This window comes from Bos grunniens, chromosome 1 (assembly GCF_055505025.1).
Source record: "Bos grunniens cultivar Pamir isolate PY7600 chromosome 1, Bosgru_T2T1.0, whole genome shotgun sequence".
Taxonomy (NCBI): Eukaryota; Metazoa; Chordata; class Mammalia; order Artiodactyla; family Bovidae; genus Bos; species Bos grunniens.
Genome location: NC_141165.1, coordinates 155,707,655 through 155,722,408, shown reverse-complemented (window position 1 = coordinate 155,722,408; position 14,754 = coordinate 155,707,655). Strand labels below are relative to the sequence as shown.

Genomic DNA, 14,754 nt, shown 5'->3' with positions numbered 1-14,754 from the left:
ACGTGAACTGGATCCTTGCCTGCCAGCCATGCCAGATGCATATAATGAGGCTTACATTTTTTTTTGGCCACACTACATGGCTTGTGGGATCTTCGTTCCCCGACTGGGCATCGAATGCAAGCCCTCTGGAGTGAAAACGAAGCGTCCCAACCACTGGACAGCCAGGGAATTCCCAAGGCTTACTCCCAATGACAATGACGACAAGCACTGGCTGAATCTTTCCTCCTCACACAGCATGTGGGGGCCTCCCGCTCCCAGCAATGCTGTTACCTGGCCTAGAACAGGAGACGGAGATGAGCCCGTGGCCGTGGCTGGAGTGAAGGCCGACCTCTGCCTCAGCTGCCCGGCGCTTGGTACGGTGAGGGAGGGCTGGGTTGCCCATGCGTCCCAGCTGTCGGTTTCTGGTTTCTCATTCGTGCTGGTGGGCCACCTGGAGGGGAAGTGCAACGGCGTGAGCGGCAAGGACTTCCAAACGTGTCAATGCTCCTCCCACAGCAGACACACCGCGACGTGCGTGGGGCTAGTTCAAGAGCAAGGAGGGGGTAAGAGCACTGGACTTGGGCTTGGGTCAGAGCGTCACACACTAGCGATGGGTCTCAGACAAATGACAGTAGTTTCTCTGAATCCTGATTTCCTTGTTGATCAAATGGGAACAGTACTGCGTTACTCTGGTTAGCTGTCAGGGTGACATGAAATCCTACGTAGGGAAATACTCTGTAACCTGAAGGCACCAGAGAAACACCCTCATGTGACCATTATATTCATTTGCAACAACAATGCTAAATCAGCAAAAAAGAAGTTTCATGTCACATAGGAAGTCCTGCCAGGCTGGCAGCTGGTGCTTCATAATACCATCTCTCTGTCCCAGCACCACACAGCAGGCACTGGGCCACGAGCCTGGACACCATGGTAACCCTATAGGTGGTATCCTTAGAGCAACCTGTTGGGCGCAGCTCAGGAACAGTTTTAATTTTGTGATTTTATAATTGTAAATAAACACATCTGTGCGAGTTGCCGATTGAAATGCAATGGACTTTTGAGAATCTTTATGAGAGATAAACAAATTTGCAAATCAAAGTATTTCCTTTGATAGACGGCAGGCACATCCTGATTCTGGGTCCAGAAATAAGATGCCCAGGAGGATAGCCAGAGAGCCGCAGATCACACATTTATTGAGCAAGAGAGGCATGCTGCCTAGACCCACAGCAAAACGAAATCCTGAAAAGAGTGTTTGTCTTCTATTTTACTGTCAGCTTTAATTTAAAAAGTCAGAGCGTTTTAAGGGAATATAAACTAGTTGCTATACATAAAATAGATAAGTGACATGATTACTGTAGAGCACAGGGAACTATATTCAACATCTTGTAATGACATGTAACGGAAAAGAATCTGAAAATATACATATATACATACATATACGTATGTGAATCACTTTGCTGTATACCTGAAACTAACATAACAATATAAATCAACTATATTTCAATTTTAAAAAAAGATCAGGAGAGGAGAATTTCAATGTGGTTTCAGTCACGCTAATGGAACACTACTTTTTAGCAGAGATGAGACAGGGAGGAGCTTCTTGAGCACTTTCAATCTTTTACGTGAAAATACAAGTATGAAAACTATTGCTATTCATTATATCCTTCCCTCTACTTTCTCCTGCTCTTGGTCATTACACACCTTCTTTGCTGTATTTGATACACTTTCTCCAGCATTATGCCCCGACTCCTTACTTTCTATTTGTTTTTTCTGAAAGATGATTAGACTTTAAAACAAATTTAAAACATTTCTTACATCACTTTTACTTGAAGGGCAGTATAAACTATTTTTAGACCAACGGCACAGCTGGATCAATCCTATAAGTGGGAGCGTGGCAGCCCTCCATCTGTCCTTTGAAACCTCTGCTTACACACTGTTTTTAATGCCATTTCCTGATGACCAAGGGCATGGCACCAGTAGCTGCCAAAGGCACACATCTCTTTGCCCTGCTGTCTGCTTATTCAGGACTGATCAAAGAGGAAAGCCTCAGAGGAAACAGCCTTCTATCTTACTCAAAACCACATGACAAAATTCAATTTCTGTTTCTGTCCAGCAAAAAAAACCACCACCAAAACAGTGCTATTTCCATGCAGGAAATGACTCTAAATATTTGCTGACATGGGTATCAAGCAGATTATTAGGAAATTGTGTTTCTCCATTTCTTCCACAATAATGAAAGATACAGACAAATGAGTGAATGAAACAAGGGTAAGAGGCTTTACTTTATCCTAGGGAAAAATCACTATTAAGCCATGATATAATTAAATCCAGCTCAGAGAATACAATCCACAAATTGCCAAAAGACCAGTCAGAGAAAGAGGCCATGAACAGTACTCAAGAGGTACAACCCAAGGACTGAAACAGCACTTAAAAGATCACTAATGTGGGATTTCAGAAATCATCAGAAATGGCATCCAACACGTACGTGGAGCTGAAGTCGGCCCAGTTGTTGGGGGTCTCGGAGGGCTCTGCAGGGGTTGCGGATGAAGGGGCGGGGGTCTCACGCACAGCCACTTTGGGTGTAGGGGTGGAGGCCGCCTCAGTCACTGGTTTGACTGGGGCGGGAACCTCGTTTTCTGGGATTTTCTCTGCGTAGTTTGCAGGGAACCATCCCGTCTTTCCTTTTAATTCTCCTCCAAGCCATCCCGGTTCTCCAGTTTGGCTTTCGTCCACCTGCAGGAAAGTCATAAAGTTTAATTTAAGTGGAACTAAATCACCCCCTACAGACACCGAACACTCTTAACAGAACAAAGCCCCCATTTCTGACCTGGTCAGACTAACACACAGCACAGACCTTTCTCTGTCTTTTTCTTAGTCTGAGAGTCTGGAAAAATGGTCTCTAAACATTACCTCTAAAGAAACAGTAGGTGCTATAATTCAAGTTCTTACTCTTTTGTGCCTGTTTATCTTTTTCTTTTTCTCCTGATAATAGCAGCTAGGAAAAAGTGCCTGGAGTCTTAAGAAGTCCCATAATTAAAACATTTTGAGCTACTCTGAATTATAAAGTGATGTGACAGACTTCATCACTCAGGAACTCAAGTAATTATTAAAAAGTAATTTGACTTAGGTTTATTATTTAAAATGGAAAGCAAAGGGTGCAATCAATATAAATGTAGCCCTCTAGAAGTCTCTAATAACTAAGCAGTCCTTATTCCGCACACAGACAAAAGGGACAGAAAACATAGTCTTAGATGTTTCTACAGGCAATAAAACTGGCCGTGTGTAGTCTTTTGAAAGCTCCACAGATACATGAAGAGAAAATTAAGGAAATGATTATTTAGAGCAATGATTAATTTTATTAAAGTCCTATTACTTTCTTTTGCATAAATTTTACTGTAACATTCACAAATGTGCACAGGAGAATACAGGATTCTGCTGTTTAAAAATTTCAGAGGAGATTTATTACAATTGGGCTTTTAATGTTTCCATTTTATCTTAATTCTGACTCAAAAGGATTAGTCAGAATCACCAGAATGACTCTAATACTTATCCTTCCAAGTTATCCTCACTATTTTTGAGCAACAGGAAATCAATTTGAAGATAATTACATTCCCTAGTAGAAAATTATTTTCATTACAATAAGTCAAATAAAGTTCTGTCAGAGATCTTATCTTATTTTATCCCGTAAAATACTGTCTCAGGAAATAAGGCACTGAACACTTCATTGGACCTGAATATTGCTCTTTTGAAATCACAGAAATGAGTGCTAGGGTTTCAACAATGACTTTGGGAAAGAGTGGTAAGAAAATCCAGTTTTCTAACCCATTCAAATATTCAGTAAAACAAAACAGAGGGAAGGGACATTTGTATACCTATGGCTAATTCATGTTGATGTTTGGCAGAAACCAAAGCAATATTGTAAAGCAATTATCCTTCAATTAAAAATAAATTATTAAAAAAACACAAAATAAATATGGAACCACATATTTATTTGTATTCTGTGTAGAGTAATATGGCATGATGTTTATTAACTTATTTGAATTAAAAAAAAAAAAAAAAGACCCTGGGATAGGCATGGGGAAAGTAGAATTCAGGGCTTACTGAATTATTTCTACATGTTGGTTATAAAATAATCCATAGGAGAGCTTCCTTGCTGCTCTACCTTAGGGAAGCCTTACTGTCATAGGTAAAAGCAACTTTTAAAGCTGAGAAGTCTCCAAAAGAGAGTTACCCAGAGATAAAGCACAACACTGCTTCCAAAAGTTCTATTTTTGGCTTTAGAGTTCCAGTACGAACACCCCCACATTGTCTTCTTTCTTCCTCTTCTGGGCAGCCCCACGTGTTTCATGAGATGAGGATTCAGAGTGACATTTTCCCCACTTGGATCTTATTTTCTGCTAAGCTAAAGTGGCTAGATGCCCTTCCTCGTTGGTTGATATTTACCAGTGACACTACGACGCATTGTAACTTGCTAGCTGCTTTGTGTTGGAAACATAGCTGTTTGTAGGCCAGGCTTTGCCAGGGCCTCCCCAACTTCTCAGCTTCAACAGACAAGCTCCTGCCCTTTCCGTGTGTCCCAGGACCGAGGGGAGGATGGTCAGCAGTGAGTGAGGAGCTGGATGCAGACACACAAGCACTTTGCCTCAAGACCGCAAAGTCTCATGATCAAGGGTAGGGCTCTGCCATCAGACTGCCTCAGTTTTGGTGTTTCGGCTGGGGCCTTGTTGCTGAGGCCTTCTCTAGGTGCAGCCCGTGAGGCTACTCTTTGTGGCGGCACACAGGCTTTTCACTGTGGTTCACAGGCTTAGTTGCCCTGTGGCATCCTCCTGGAACAGGGATTGAACCTGTGTCTCCTGCATTGGCGGGCAGACTCTTCACCACGGAGCCACCAGAGAAGCCCCCTGTTGTTGTGCAGTTGCTCAGTCATCTCTTGACTCTTGGCAACCCTACGGACTGCAGCGCACCAGGCTTCTCTGTCCTTCACTATCTCCCAGAGTTTGCCCAGACTCACGTCCATCAAGTCAGTGATGCTATCCAACCAGCTCATCTTCTGCTGCCCTCTTCTCCTCCTGCAGCCCCTGCTTCAGTTTTAGCACCACTTCTACAATTTATTAGCTGGCTGACTTTGGGCAAGTTTAATTTCTTGGTGCCTCGGTTTCCTTATCTATAAAATGGAGGACAATAACAGTACCTGTTTTATAACAGTTGTAAGAAGTATCCAGAACACTGACTGGCATCTGAGATGTGCTTGATGACAGAGTCTCTTCTTTTTTAAAGATCTTTCTTGATACAAACTATTTTTAAAGTCTTTACTGAACTTCTTACAATATTGCTTCTGTTTTTTATTTTGGTGTTTTGGCCACAAGGAATGCGGGATTGTTGCTCCCTGAGACCCTGTGCTCAGACCCACACCCCCTACACTGGAAGGTGAAGTTGTAACCACTGGACCGCCAGGGCAGTCTGACAGACTTTCTAAAGCCATCTCTCCTGTTGTCCAGCTCTGACTCTACCGTAGTTCTCTTTTGTCCTGCAAAAGCCTGGGCTCTGTCTGACCCTGGTCACTTTAGGTAACCAGAGATTTGGGTTCTCTATGGGGAGGTCCCTGCTCTAGAAACCTGTCTGGTACCCCAGGCCCTCTGGGCTGGCCTTCCTGGCTTCCTGTAGGGGCTGGAATGTGATCCCAGATCCCAGCCTATCTGAAACCCCTTACTGGTCTGTCCTAGTTAGACCTCCTTGAGTACCAGCTGCTTTACTTAATGATGTCCAATGACCCGCTGTCATTTCCTTGAGACACGGGTCTTACTTGGTTAACCAGATTTTTGGCTGACACCTGGAATTGGATCTGAAGCCCTGAGGGAATGTTCCACCTTACGGGCAGGTCGAGCTCACATCCTAGTTAATTACAACCAGCCCTGCCCCAAAGATGACAGAAAATGAGCACCACCATTGAGACGTGCCTGTGTGTACTCAGGAAGAGGAGAGGGTGCCATGCCAGCCCCTTATCCTTGCAGACAAGAGCTTCTGCTACCCTTCAAGGCAATAATGAAACCAGCTTGTCACTTGTCACCAAGGAAATCCATCACTTTTAACCTAGGAAACTGTTTGCTAATTGAACAAACAACAGTCTCAATGAATTTAATTTATTCTTATAGAAATCCACTAATTTGAATGACCAATTAAATTTTAAGGTTCAGAGGATAAAATAAAAACTCACATTTAACATTAAATTAAATTAACCACTTAGAAAAAGTCTAAAGGGTCTTGTATGAAAATGAGAAACATTTCCTCCTGGAGTTGAAAAGCTTTACTCAAAATGCCAACCAATTGTGAAAAAATGTTATCTATAATTAGGATAGAATAAGCACAGTCAAACACATAGACTTCTTTGTATACGTCTATGGTTGGCTATAACGTGAACATATACGTGCATGGGGTAGATTCATCTATCTGTGGCTTACGTCGATCACTTACAAGTGAGGGGATTTTTGTGCTAATAACATTGGTCTTAATACAATTTCGCTTAGCCAGCCCACTGTAACACCTCAAAGCATCTGCGGTCGTTCTAGTGAAATGTCAAAGTAGGAAGCACAAACCCCAAATGTTGCTTAAAGGACTGGGAATATGTTAGGGACCTCGTTTATGGACTGTTAATAATTAGGCACTGCATACCAGAGAGCACTGAGGCGGCAGTATGATGAAGGCAGCATCATCAGGTTCAACGACCGAACCCCGATACCCAATAATATCAGATCTCCTTTCTCAGTGTCTATGGCACCATGACCGCCATCTCTGTTAGGTGACACTAAGATTTCCAACGCCTCTGACCTTGTCACAAAGAAGGGTAGCAGAGGTTCTCTCTCTCCTAACAAGCAGAACAAAGGCTGTGGACAGTAAACACGTGTAAACTGTGTACAGACTTAGACCTGCTGCTGCCGCTGCAAGGGATATGCTGGGGAGTATGGAGATAAGCACATGCTTCATGCGTTTGCCAGTTTGGAAATAAAAGGGTTACCCCTAAACTCCTGGATGAGGATACTAAAGCTGTTTTCTAGAGACGCAGCCCTAGAAAACGGACTTGTGAACACAGTGGGGGAAGGAGAAGGTGGGCCGAATTGAGACAGTGGCGTGGAAACATATACATTATCTGATGTGTAAATCAGTTAGCCAGTGGGCATTCGCTGTCTGACGCAGGGAGCCCAACCAGGTGCTCTGTGACAACCCAGGGGGAGGGAAGGGTGGGAGGTGGGAGGGAGGTTTAAGAGGGAGAAGACGTGTGTACACCTATGGCTGATTCATGTTGATGTATGGCAGGAACCAGCACAGCATTGTAAATAATTATTCTCCACTAAAAAATAAATAAAATTTTAAAACATTAAAACAACAACAACAAAAAAAAACCACCTGTTTTCTAAAGTGCTAATCTAGAGGTCAGCCAAAAAAATTTTTTTTAAATATTTATTTGACTGTGTCTGGTCTGAGTTGTGGCATGCAGGATCTCCAGCTGAGGCACGTGAACTCTTAGCTGCAGCATGTGGAATCTAGTCATGGAACCAGGGGTTGAACCCGGGCCCCCTGCACCGAGAACTTGGAGTCTTAGCCACTGGATCACCAGGGAAGTCCCCTTAACTTTCACAAGGACTCAAACCTGCAATTGTAGCACAAAGGCAGCTGTAGGCAATATGGAAATGAACATGCCTGAATGTGTGCCAGTAAAACTTTATTACAAAACAGGCATGGACTGGATTAGGCTCACTCTTGGAATCAGTGTATACTGGTCCCTCAAAACAGCAACGGCTCAGATGTTAAGGTTACAGAAATCTAAGAAAGGCAGGAAAGAAACAGTATTGACTACATTAAAAAAAAAAAAAAAATTCTCCATCAAAAGAAGAGAAAAAATGAGTTTAAATTGTTATAAGAGTAACACTAAATTAAAAGATAAATAATTTTTTGAATGAATGGGCTGGTTGATGGCTAAGAACCCCTAAAGAAGTCTCTTTTTTTTTTTGGATGGTTCTAAGAAAATGATATTTTTCAGAATGACTTGGGATTAGTTCTGACAGAAAAGAGATTAGGCAAGATCAGTGGTACCCAAAACTCCCTGACAGAACCACCAGAGAAGATTTTGAATTCTTATTGTTCAGTCACTCAGTCATGTCCAACTCTCTACGACTCCATGGACTGCAGCACACCAGGCTTCCCTTTCCATCACCAACTCCTGGAGTTTGCTCAAACTCATGTCCGTCAAGTCGGTGATGCCATCCAACCATCTCATCCTCTGTTGTCCTCCTGCCTTCAGTCTTTCCCAGCATCAGGATCTTTTCCAATGAGTTGGCTCTTCATATCAGGTGGCCAACATATTGGAGCTTCAGCTTTAGCATCAGCCCTTCCAATGAGTATTCAGGTTTGATCTCTTTAGGACAGACTGGTTTGATCCCCTTACTGTTTAAGGGACTCTCAAGAGTCTTCTCCAGCACCACAATTTGAAAGCATCAATTCTTCAGTACTCAGCCTTCTTTTTGAATTCTAAATATGGATTAAAAGTTCCCAGAGTCTCTGGGAGAGAGTCCTGGATTGGTTTTTTTTGTGTGTGTGGCCCAGATGGTAAAGCATCTGTCTGCAATACAGGAGACCCGGGTTCGATCCCTGGGTTGGGAAGATCCCCTGGAAAAGGAAATGGCAACCCACTCCAGTATTCTTGCCTGGAGAATCCCATGGACTGTGGAGCCTGGTGGGCTACAGTCCGTGGGGTTGCAAAGAGTCAGACACAACTGAGCAACTTCACTTTCACTTTCACTTTAAGATCCCTGAGCAGGACTGATGCATTCAGCCTTGCACCATTTAAAGCCAGCTGAGTTAGATGATCAGCCTGTGTTCTTAAGATAAACAAAATGGCAGTGAGCAGCATTGTTCTAATCTCTCATGCTATTATTTCAATACATTGTGGATATCAAATTGGGCTTTTTCACCCTCCAGGTAATGGGACCTCCAGATCAGAAGACAGGCCATAGATTTTCAGAGTATCTAAGCCTGAGCTGTTAAGGTCAACTCAACTAAGATGCCTCCACTCAGAAGTCTTCCCAGAGCACATCCATTCACTCTGATTCCTTTTTTCTTTTATATTCCTAGCAGCAGTAGTGAGCATTCACTGGGAACTTCATCACACACTGGCTTTTTCATGTGCTTCTCCCTATTTTTCTAAAAAGATTTGAAACATCTGAATGGTAGATGTTACCTTATATTTCTTTGTATTATCAACAACAGTTAGAAGAGGATTATATATGAAATACCACCTAATTTTTGTTAATCATGAAAAAATACTTTTGGAGAAATCTGAGCTGATAATCAAGATTTTAAAAAGCAAAATATTTTTTAAAGCCTCTTGCAAGACTGCCTGCATTAAAACAGGATACAAGTTGCTAGACCTCTAAAATCTCAACATGTATAGTTAGCTATTTTTCAAAGTTTGAGAAATATGAGAATTTGATGATGACTATGCCTACAAAAATAAGTGAACTCCTGATTACTCAACCAAGAGAGATTGCTAAGGATGTTCTACTATGTATTTTTCACAACTGTGTTTCTTAACTACAAAGTTCATGAAATAAAAAAACTGTTACTCTTACAAGTCAATTTCCACTTTGAGTGTCCAATTGTTAGCCTCACAAAGATAACACAGCTGAATGCCACTTGGGGTGTCTTGTTGCGTTCTGTGATATAAAATGAAGGTACCACTCCAGTCCCTTCAACAAGAGGCTACAGGATGCCTCACAACAAAGTCTCTTCATCACACATTTGGGATGTCGGAGATAAAGTAAACAGTAACCCGGGCCTGGGTAGGCACTCTGTTATATTTGTCAAAGTCGGATTTACCTTTAGTGCTTTATTAAAAATGATAAATGTTGATAAAGTTGTAAATATGAATATGGTGATGGTGGCTTAGTCGTTAAGTTGTGTCCAACTCATTGCAACCCCATGGACAATAGCCCATCAGGGATCCCAGTCCATGGGATTTCCCAGGCAAGAATACTGGATGGGTTGCCATTTCCTTCTCCAGGGATCTTCCTGACACAGGGATTGAACCGGAGTCTCTTGCATGCCAGTGGTATAGAAGTACACAAAATTAAACCCCCCCCCCACTACTGCCAAGTAGTAACCACTATTAACAGTTTGATGCCTACACTGCGAAACTGTAAACTATATATACATATAAACGTTTACATACACACACACACCTGGTTTTTTATTTACCCAAATACAATTATACTCTATATATTGTTTCTGCTTTTTTACTGGAGAGTTTATTCGTATCAGGTTGGCCAAATTGTACAGAAAAACACAAACGAACTTCGGGACCAACCCAATACATGTAGATCTGTGTAATTTTCGAAAACATCTTTATTGTTTAGCTGTATTGTAATTTATTTAAACCATCTCCCTTCTGAGGGATACAGGGCTGTTCCTTTTTAGCTTTTACCAGCAGTGCTGCAGTGAATATCCCGGGACACATTTATCTGTGCACTTGCCAAAAACAGCCTATAGAAGGGAGAATAACAGAGTTCCTGGGTCAAGGGGAATGAGAAATTTAAGACTGAATAAGCGTTGCCAAATTGCCTTTCAGCTGCCTTAGCCAATTCATATGACAATGCTCACGATGTGTATTATACTCACTTTTCTATACTGTTGACAAAGCTGGATGTTATCAAACTCGTAAACTTGCTCAGCTGAGAGACGAAAAATGTTATCTCATCTTTAACATTTCCATTTTCCTGATCACCAAAGAAACATTTTTTTGTATATTTTAAAAATGTGCATGTATTTCCTTAAAGCTGTAGGTTTCTTTCATATTAACTTTTCAGTCTTTATGTATCATGGATGGCAACCCTTTATCTCTCATATATTTCGCAATCTACAGGATTTAATTTTGTAATATTGTCAAATCTTTCCATATTGGTCACTGATGGCCTCCAGTTTTAACCCAGAAAGTTTTTTTTTTAATAACTTTTAAAAAAGAATTTTATCTTTTAAGTTTAACCTACTTATTAACCTACTTATTTTCGCCCATGTTCTGAGAGACTTGACCTGATAATTTGCCAATACGGAGCCTTCAAGTTAGTCCTTACATGGAAGCTAAAGCAAGCAGAAATCTGGCACGCAAACTTTTACACTTTTCTTTTCTTCTTTTCCTACTTCAAGCACAGCCTACTACACAAACTCAAAACATCTTTTTACTGCCAAGACAACACCCAAAGATATGTGTACTTACACAGAATTAAAGTCATTTAAAAGAACAAAACATTTAATAAGATACAGACTTCCTGACAGTGAGAAGGCACTCACCCATTCCCCTTTAACCTCCACCAGGAAAGCACAGGTTTGAAAGCAAGGCAAAACATATGTTTAATGAGATGTTTCATTCTTACAGTATATCTACAGTTTATTCTTTCAGAGGGGCTGGGGCTTAACTAGTTAATTTAAGGAAAAAGGACTCAATATCACTGTAACAAGACTATGTTTCCTTCAAAAATAGCAATATTTACTCATTAAAATATAGATCATCTGTAACATTTCCTTATCATAACACTTGGTTAACACTTCCTTATCTCAAAAAGAGAGTATTACTTTTTCTGCACTTTGTGCTGCAACAAAATCCAGTTTCAAAAATGTTAGGCTTTTTTTTTTTTTTTCTTTTGAAAGCAGTGTAAAAAAAAATCAACCTTGTAATAAGGTCCTATCTGCTACAGCATTGTACCTTCATACTGTTTAGATTCCTGCTATTGATTGGTATTTAGATAAATTACAGTTCATCTGCTTTAAAAGGCAGCCTGAGGTCATCAGGACAGAGAAGATGGGGAAGAAGCTGAGAAAACACTGCCTGCCTCGGGTCACCATTCGTGTGGAGGGTGTTCTGTGAAGAATAACTGAGGCTGGTGCCTGGGCATCCAAAGTTCAGGTTCCATTACTGTGAAGGAAATGTTGATTTTGAAAGATTCTGGACCTTTAGATGTAACCTCCTTATTTCCAGACCAAAAGAACTAGAGAAAAAGCTATCAGAAAATAAGAGGAAAGGGCATCAGCTTCTCTGAGAAACAAACACATTGCTCCTTCTAAATATTTTGATCCATGAAATATCACATACTCTAAATACAGATATTATACATAAATGCAAAATGAATGTATGAGTAATTACTGTGGCTACACGACATCCTTTATACTTCAATGACATAGGGTCCCAGTATGGGAAGTGTGTTTGTCTCAATTATTAATTTTCACAGTTCTTTGAAAATTCTGAACCATTTCCATCTTAAAAAAAAAAAAAAAAGCCAACAGTAATGCAAAGTTTGACCACTTCTAAGACGTACATTAACTGGATTGAGGAACTACTGATTTCTTTTAGGAAAGAATTCAGGTCAACCACATTCCTTTATTCTTTCTCAAACTGGTTACTATTGCTTTAGTTACAATCACAAGATTATATTTAATTATTTTATATATATATATATATTTAATTCTTATATTTAAAGAAAAAAGCTATGACAAGCAAAATCCTAAACTCTTTCATCTGTTCATTTACAGAGTAGGAAAGCAGATTAACTGTATTTAGTTCATTACTCTTCAGGCAATTCAAAGTTTACATGAGTAAAGGGAAAAAAATAGATAGAAAAGTTATCACTGGCAACTGTGATCAGATACTTTGCATTTAAAACTATTTCTGAAAGACTACTCATAGTATCTCAGTAAGAATCTAAACTCTGAAATTACCAGAGCTTTACAGATTTGAAAATACACAAGGCTATGTCAGGAACCCATTTTTCTTTAACAATTCTATTTTAAGGTGATGCATTTTTAAATGCTGTCTCTCATTCAAATAGAAAAGGAAGAAGACTGAGTCAGTACTTCAAAAACTCAAATGCTGGATTACTGGATTTCACACTCGCCCACAATTTTACAACTGTCAAATAAAGTACAAGAAGAGGACAGATGCTAACCATCAACAGAAACCAGACTTTCGCTGGAGGCTTTCTTACCATGACTATATCTCCCGGCTGGATCGTGATTTCATCGTGACTCCTGGACTCAAAGGGATAAAGTGCTCGGTAATACACCACTTTTATATTCTCCTGTGCAGAAATCGTAAGTGGGCCTTTTTCTGTTTATAAGGAAAGGAGGGGAAGGGGACAAAAATGAAATGCTACATGGGACAGAAATGTATGACACAAGCCAAATTACCGACATCTATCTCCTCTGCTGTCTGTCTTCACATCTGAACCACTTCCATCTACTCAAGGAATTTCTGGAAGACATTCAGTGAGGATGTGTCTGGTTCTGAAACCAAAGGAGAGCCAAATCTGATGTCAGCAGCTCCATCCCATCTGAGAGGTCATTAGTGGACGCGAAACAAAGGTTACTACGGTGCTAACGCCCCCGCTCTCTGCCTCCTGGCTTAGACACCAGCAGCGCACATCTGTAAGGCATCAAGACCTCTCTCCCCCAACGCAGGGTGTCTAGCAGGATGCAGTAGACTGAATGTGACGTAAATCTCAAATCAGTCAACTCATACGGGAGGGCTAAGAAGCACAACTTTAATTGCCCCTATTAAGTGATATAGAAATGTTGAGGCTGCAGGCCCCATGCGTGGTCATATAAAAGGTAAGTTAGGAGGCCATTTGTGTTCAAAGGGCAAAAAACATTCAAAAGGTAAGACCACAACTGGACGCAGTACAGACCAAGAACAGTGAATGCCTCCTGAGTACAGGCCAGGAGAAGAAATACCAATTCCTGCTGCTGAGACAGCTCTGAAATTCCCAGAGAAAAGAACACACTGGAGAAGCAGCAGGTTCCTCTTTGGCAAGAAGGGTAATGATCTCCATGTGGAATACAGCTGTATGAATGGCACTTGGCAATGAAATTTCATGCCACTGCTGTCTGCAAACGACTTCTGGATGCCAGCATAATTGGGCCAAGGGTTGCCATGGTGTGGGCCCCTAAAAGAGACCTCTAAACTGATGCTAGATAATGAACATCTGCACTGTCCAAAAAATGACTGACCTTCTCACGACTATGAACGTAGCCAAGACAGAGCCTGATCAGATATGGCTACTTCCCCGAAGGACCTGGGAGGAGAGTGCTTATTTGCTAGCCTAATTCTGGTCTCTCATACCTGCAGTGGACCAGGGTGCCTGGACAGCGGGCTTAGCTGGTTCTTGATGCTGGTGGAAAAGCCGACTCAGCTTGTCTTGCATTTCCGGTTTGCCCTTCTCCTCACTGTCCTTCTTTTTGACGCTCTCCTCCCTTTTGAGCTTCTCCTCCTCGTGGGGTTTTCGTGGCCGCTGCTGCTCATCCTCCTGATGCACGTGCTCCAGCCACTGCTGGTCCCTTTCCTGAGCTCGTCTGTCAACAAAACGCCTGGTTACAGCATGGAAGCAGCTCCATGTTAACACTGCCGTGACGTCTCTTTCCATAAAGAGCTCTATCTAGTCAATGGGATGCTAAGCACCAAGGGATACTGTTTGTTCTTCAGGTGAACGATCTGAATCAACAAAACAGAGGCTCTCAGGGCTCCCCTTCTGGGTAAGACGAGATCACATGATTTAGAAAGACACAGAAAGAAAATTCCTGATGTCGTTTATAAAGGGATTAGAGAACTCAGGAAAATACTCCTCCATTTAAAAACTGGAGCCTATTATACAGAGTGAAGTAAGCCAGAAAGAAAAACACCAATACAGTATACTAACGCATATACATGGAATTTAGAAAGATGGTAACAATAACCCTGTG

The 14,754-nt window shown here is 41.4% G+C and overlaps 1 protein-coding gene across 10 annotated transcripts in view; it reads right to left on the bottom strand.

Moving 5' to 3' along the window:
* The window catches only part of ITSN1 (intersectin 1), a 243,741-nt gene that overhangs the window by 76,077 nt on the left and 152,910 nt on the right, over positions 1–14,754 (bottom strand). For all 10 annotated transcript variants that reach the window (XR_015168658.1, XR_015168659.1, XM_086413813.1 and 7 more), the window contains 4 exons: positions 14,138–14,367; positions 13,005–13,126; positions 2,465–2,712; positions 271–430 (listed from right to left, as the gene is read on the bottom strand). Coding sequence is in view for 8 of the 10 variants with exons in the window: in XM_086413813.1 (XP_086269939.1) it covers positions 271–430; positions 2,465–2,712; positions 13,005–13,126; positions 14,138–14,367 (760 nt within the window). In the remaining 2 variants the exon portion in view is untranslated. The remainder of the gene's footprint in view (positions 1–270; positions 431–2,464; positions 2,713–13,004; positions 13,127–14,137; positions 14,368–14,754) is intronic.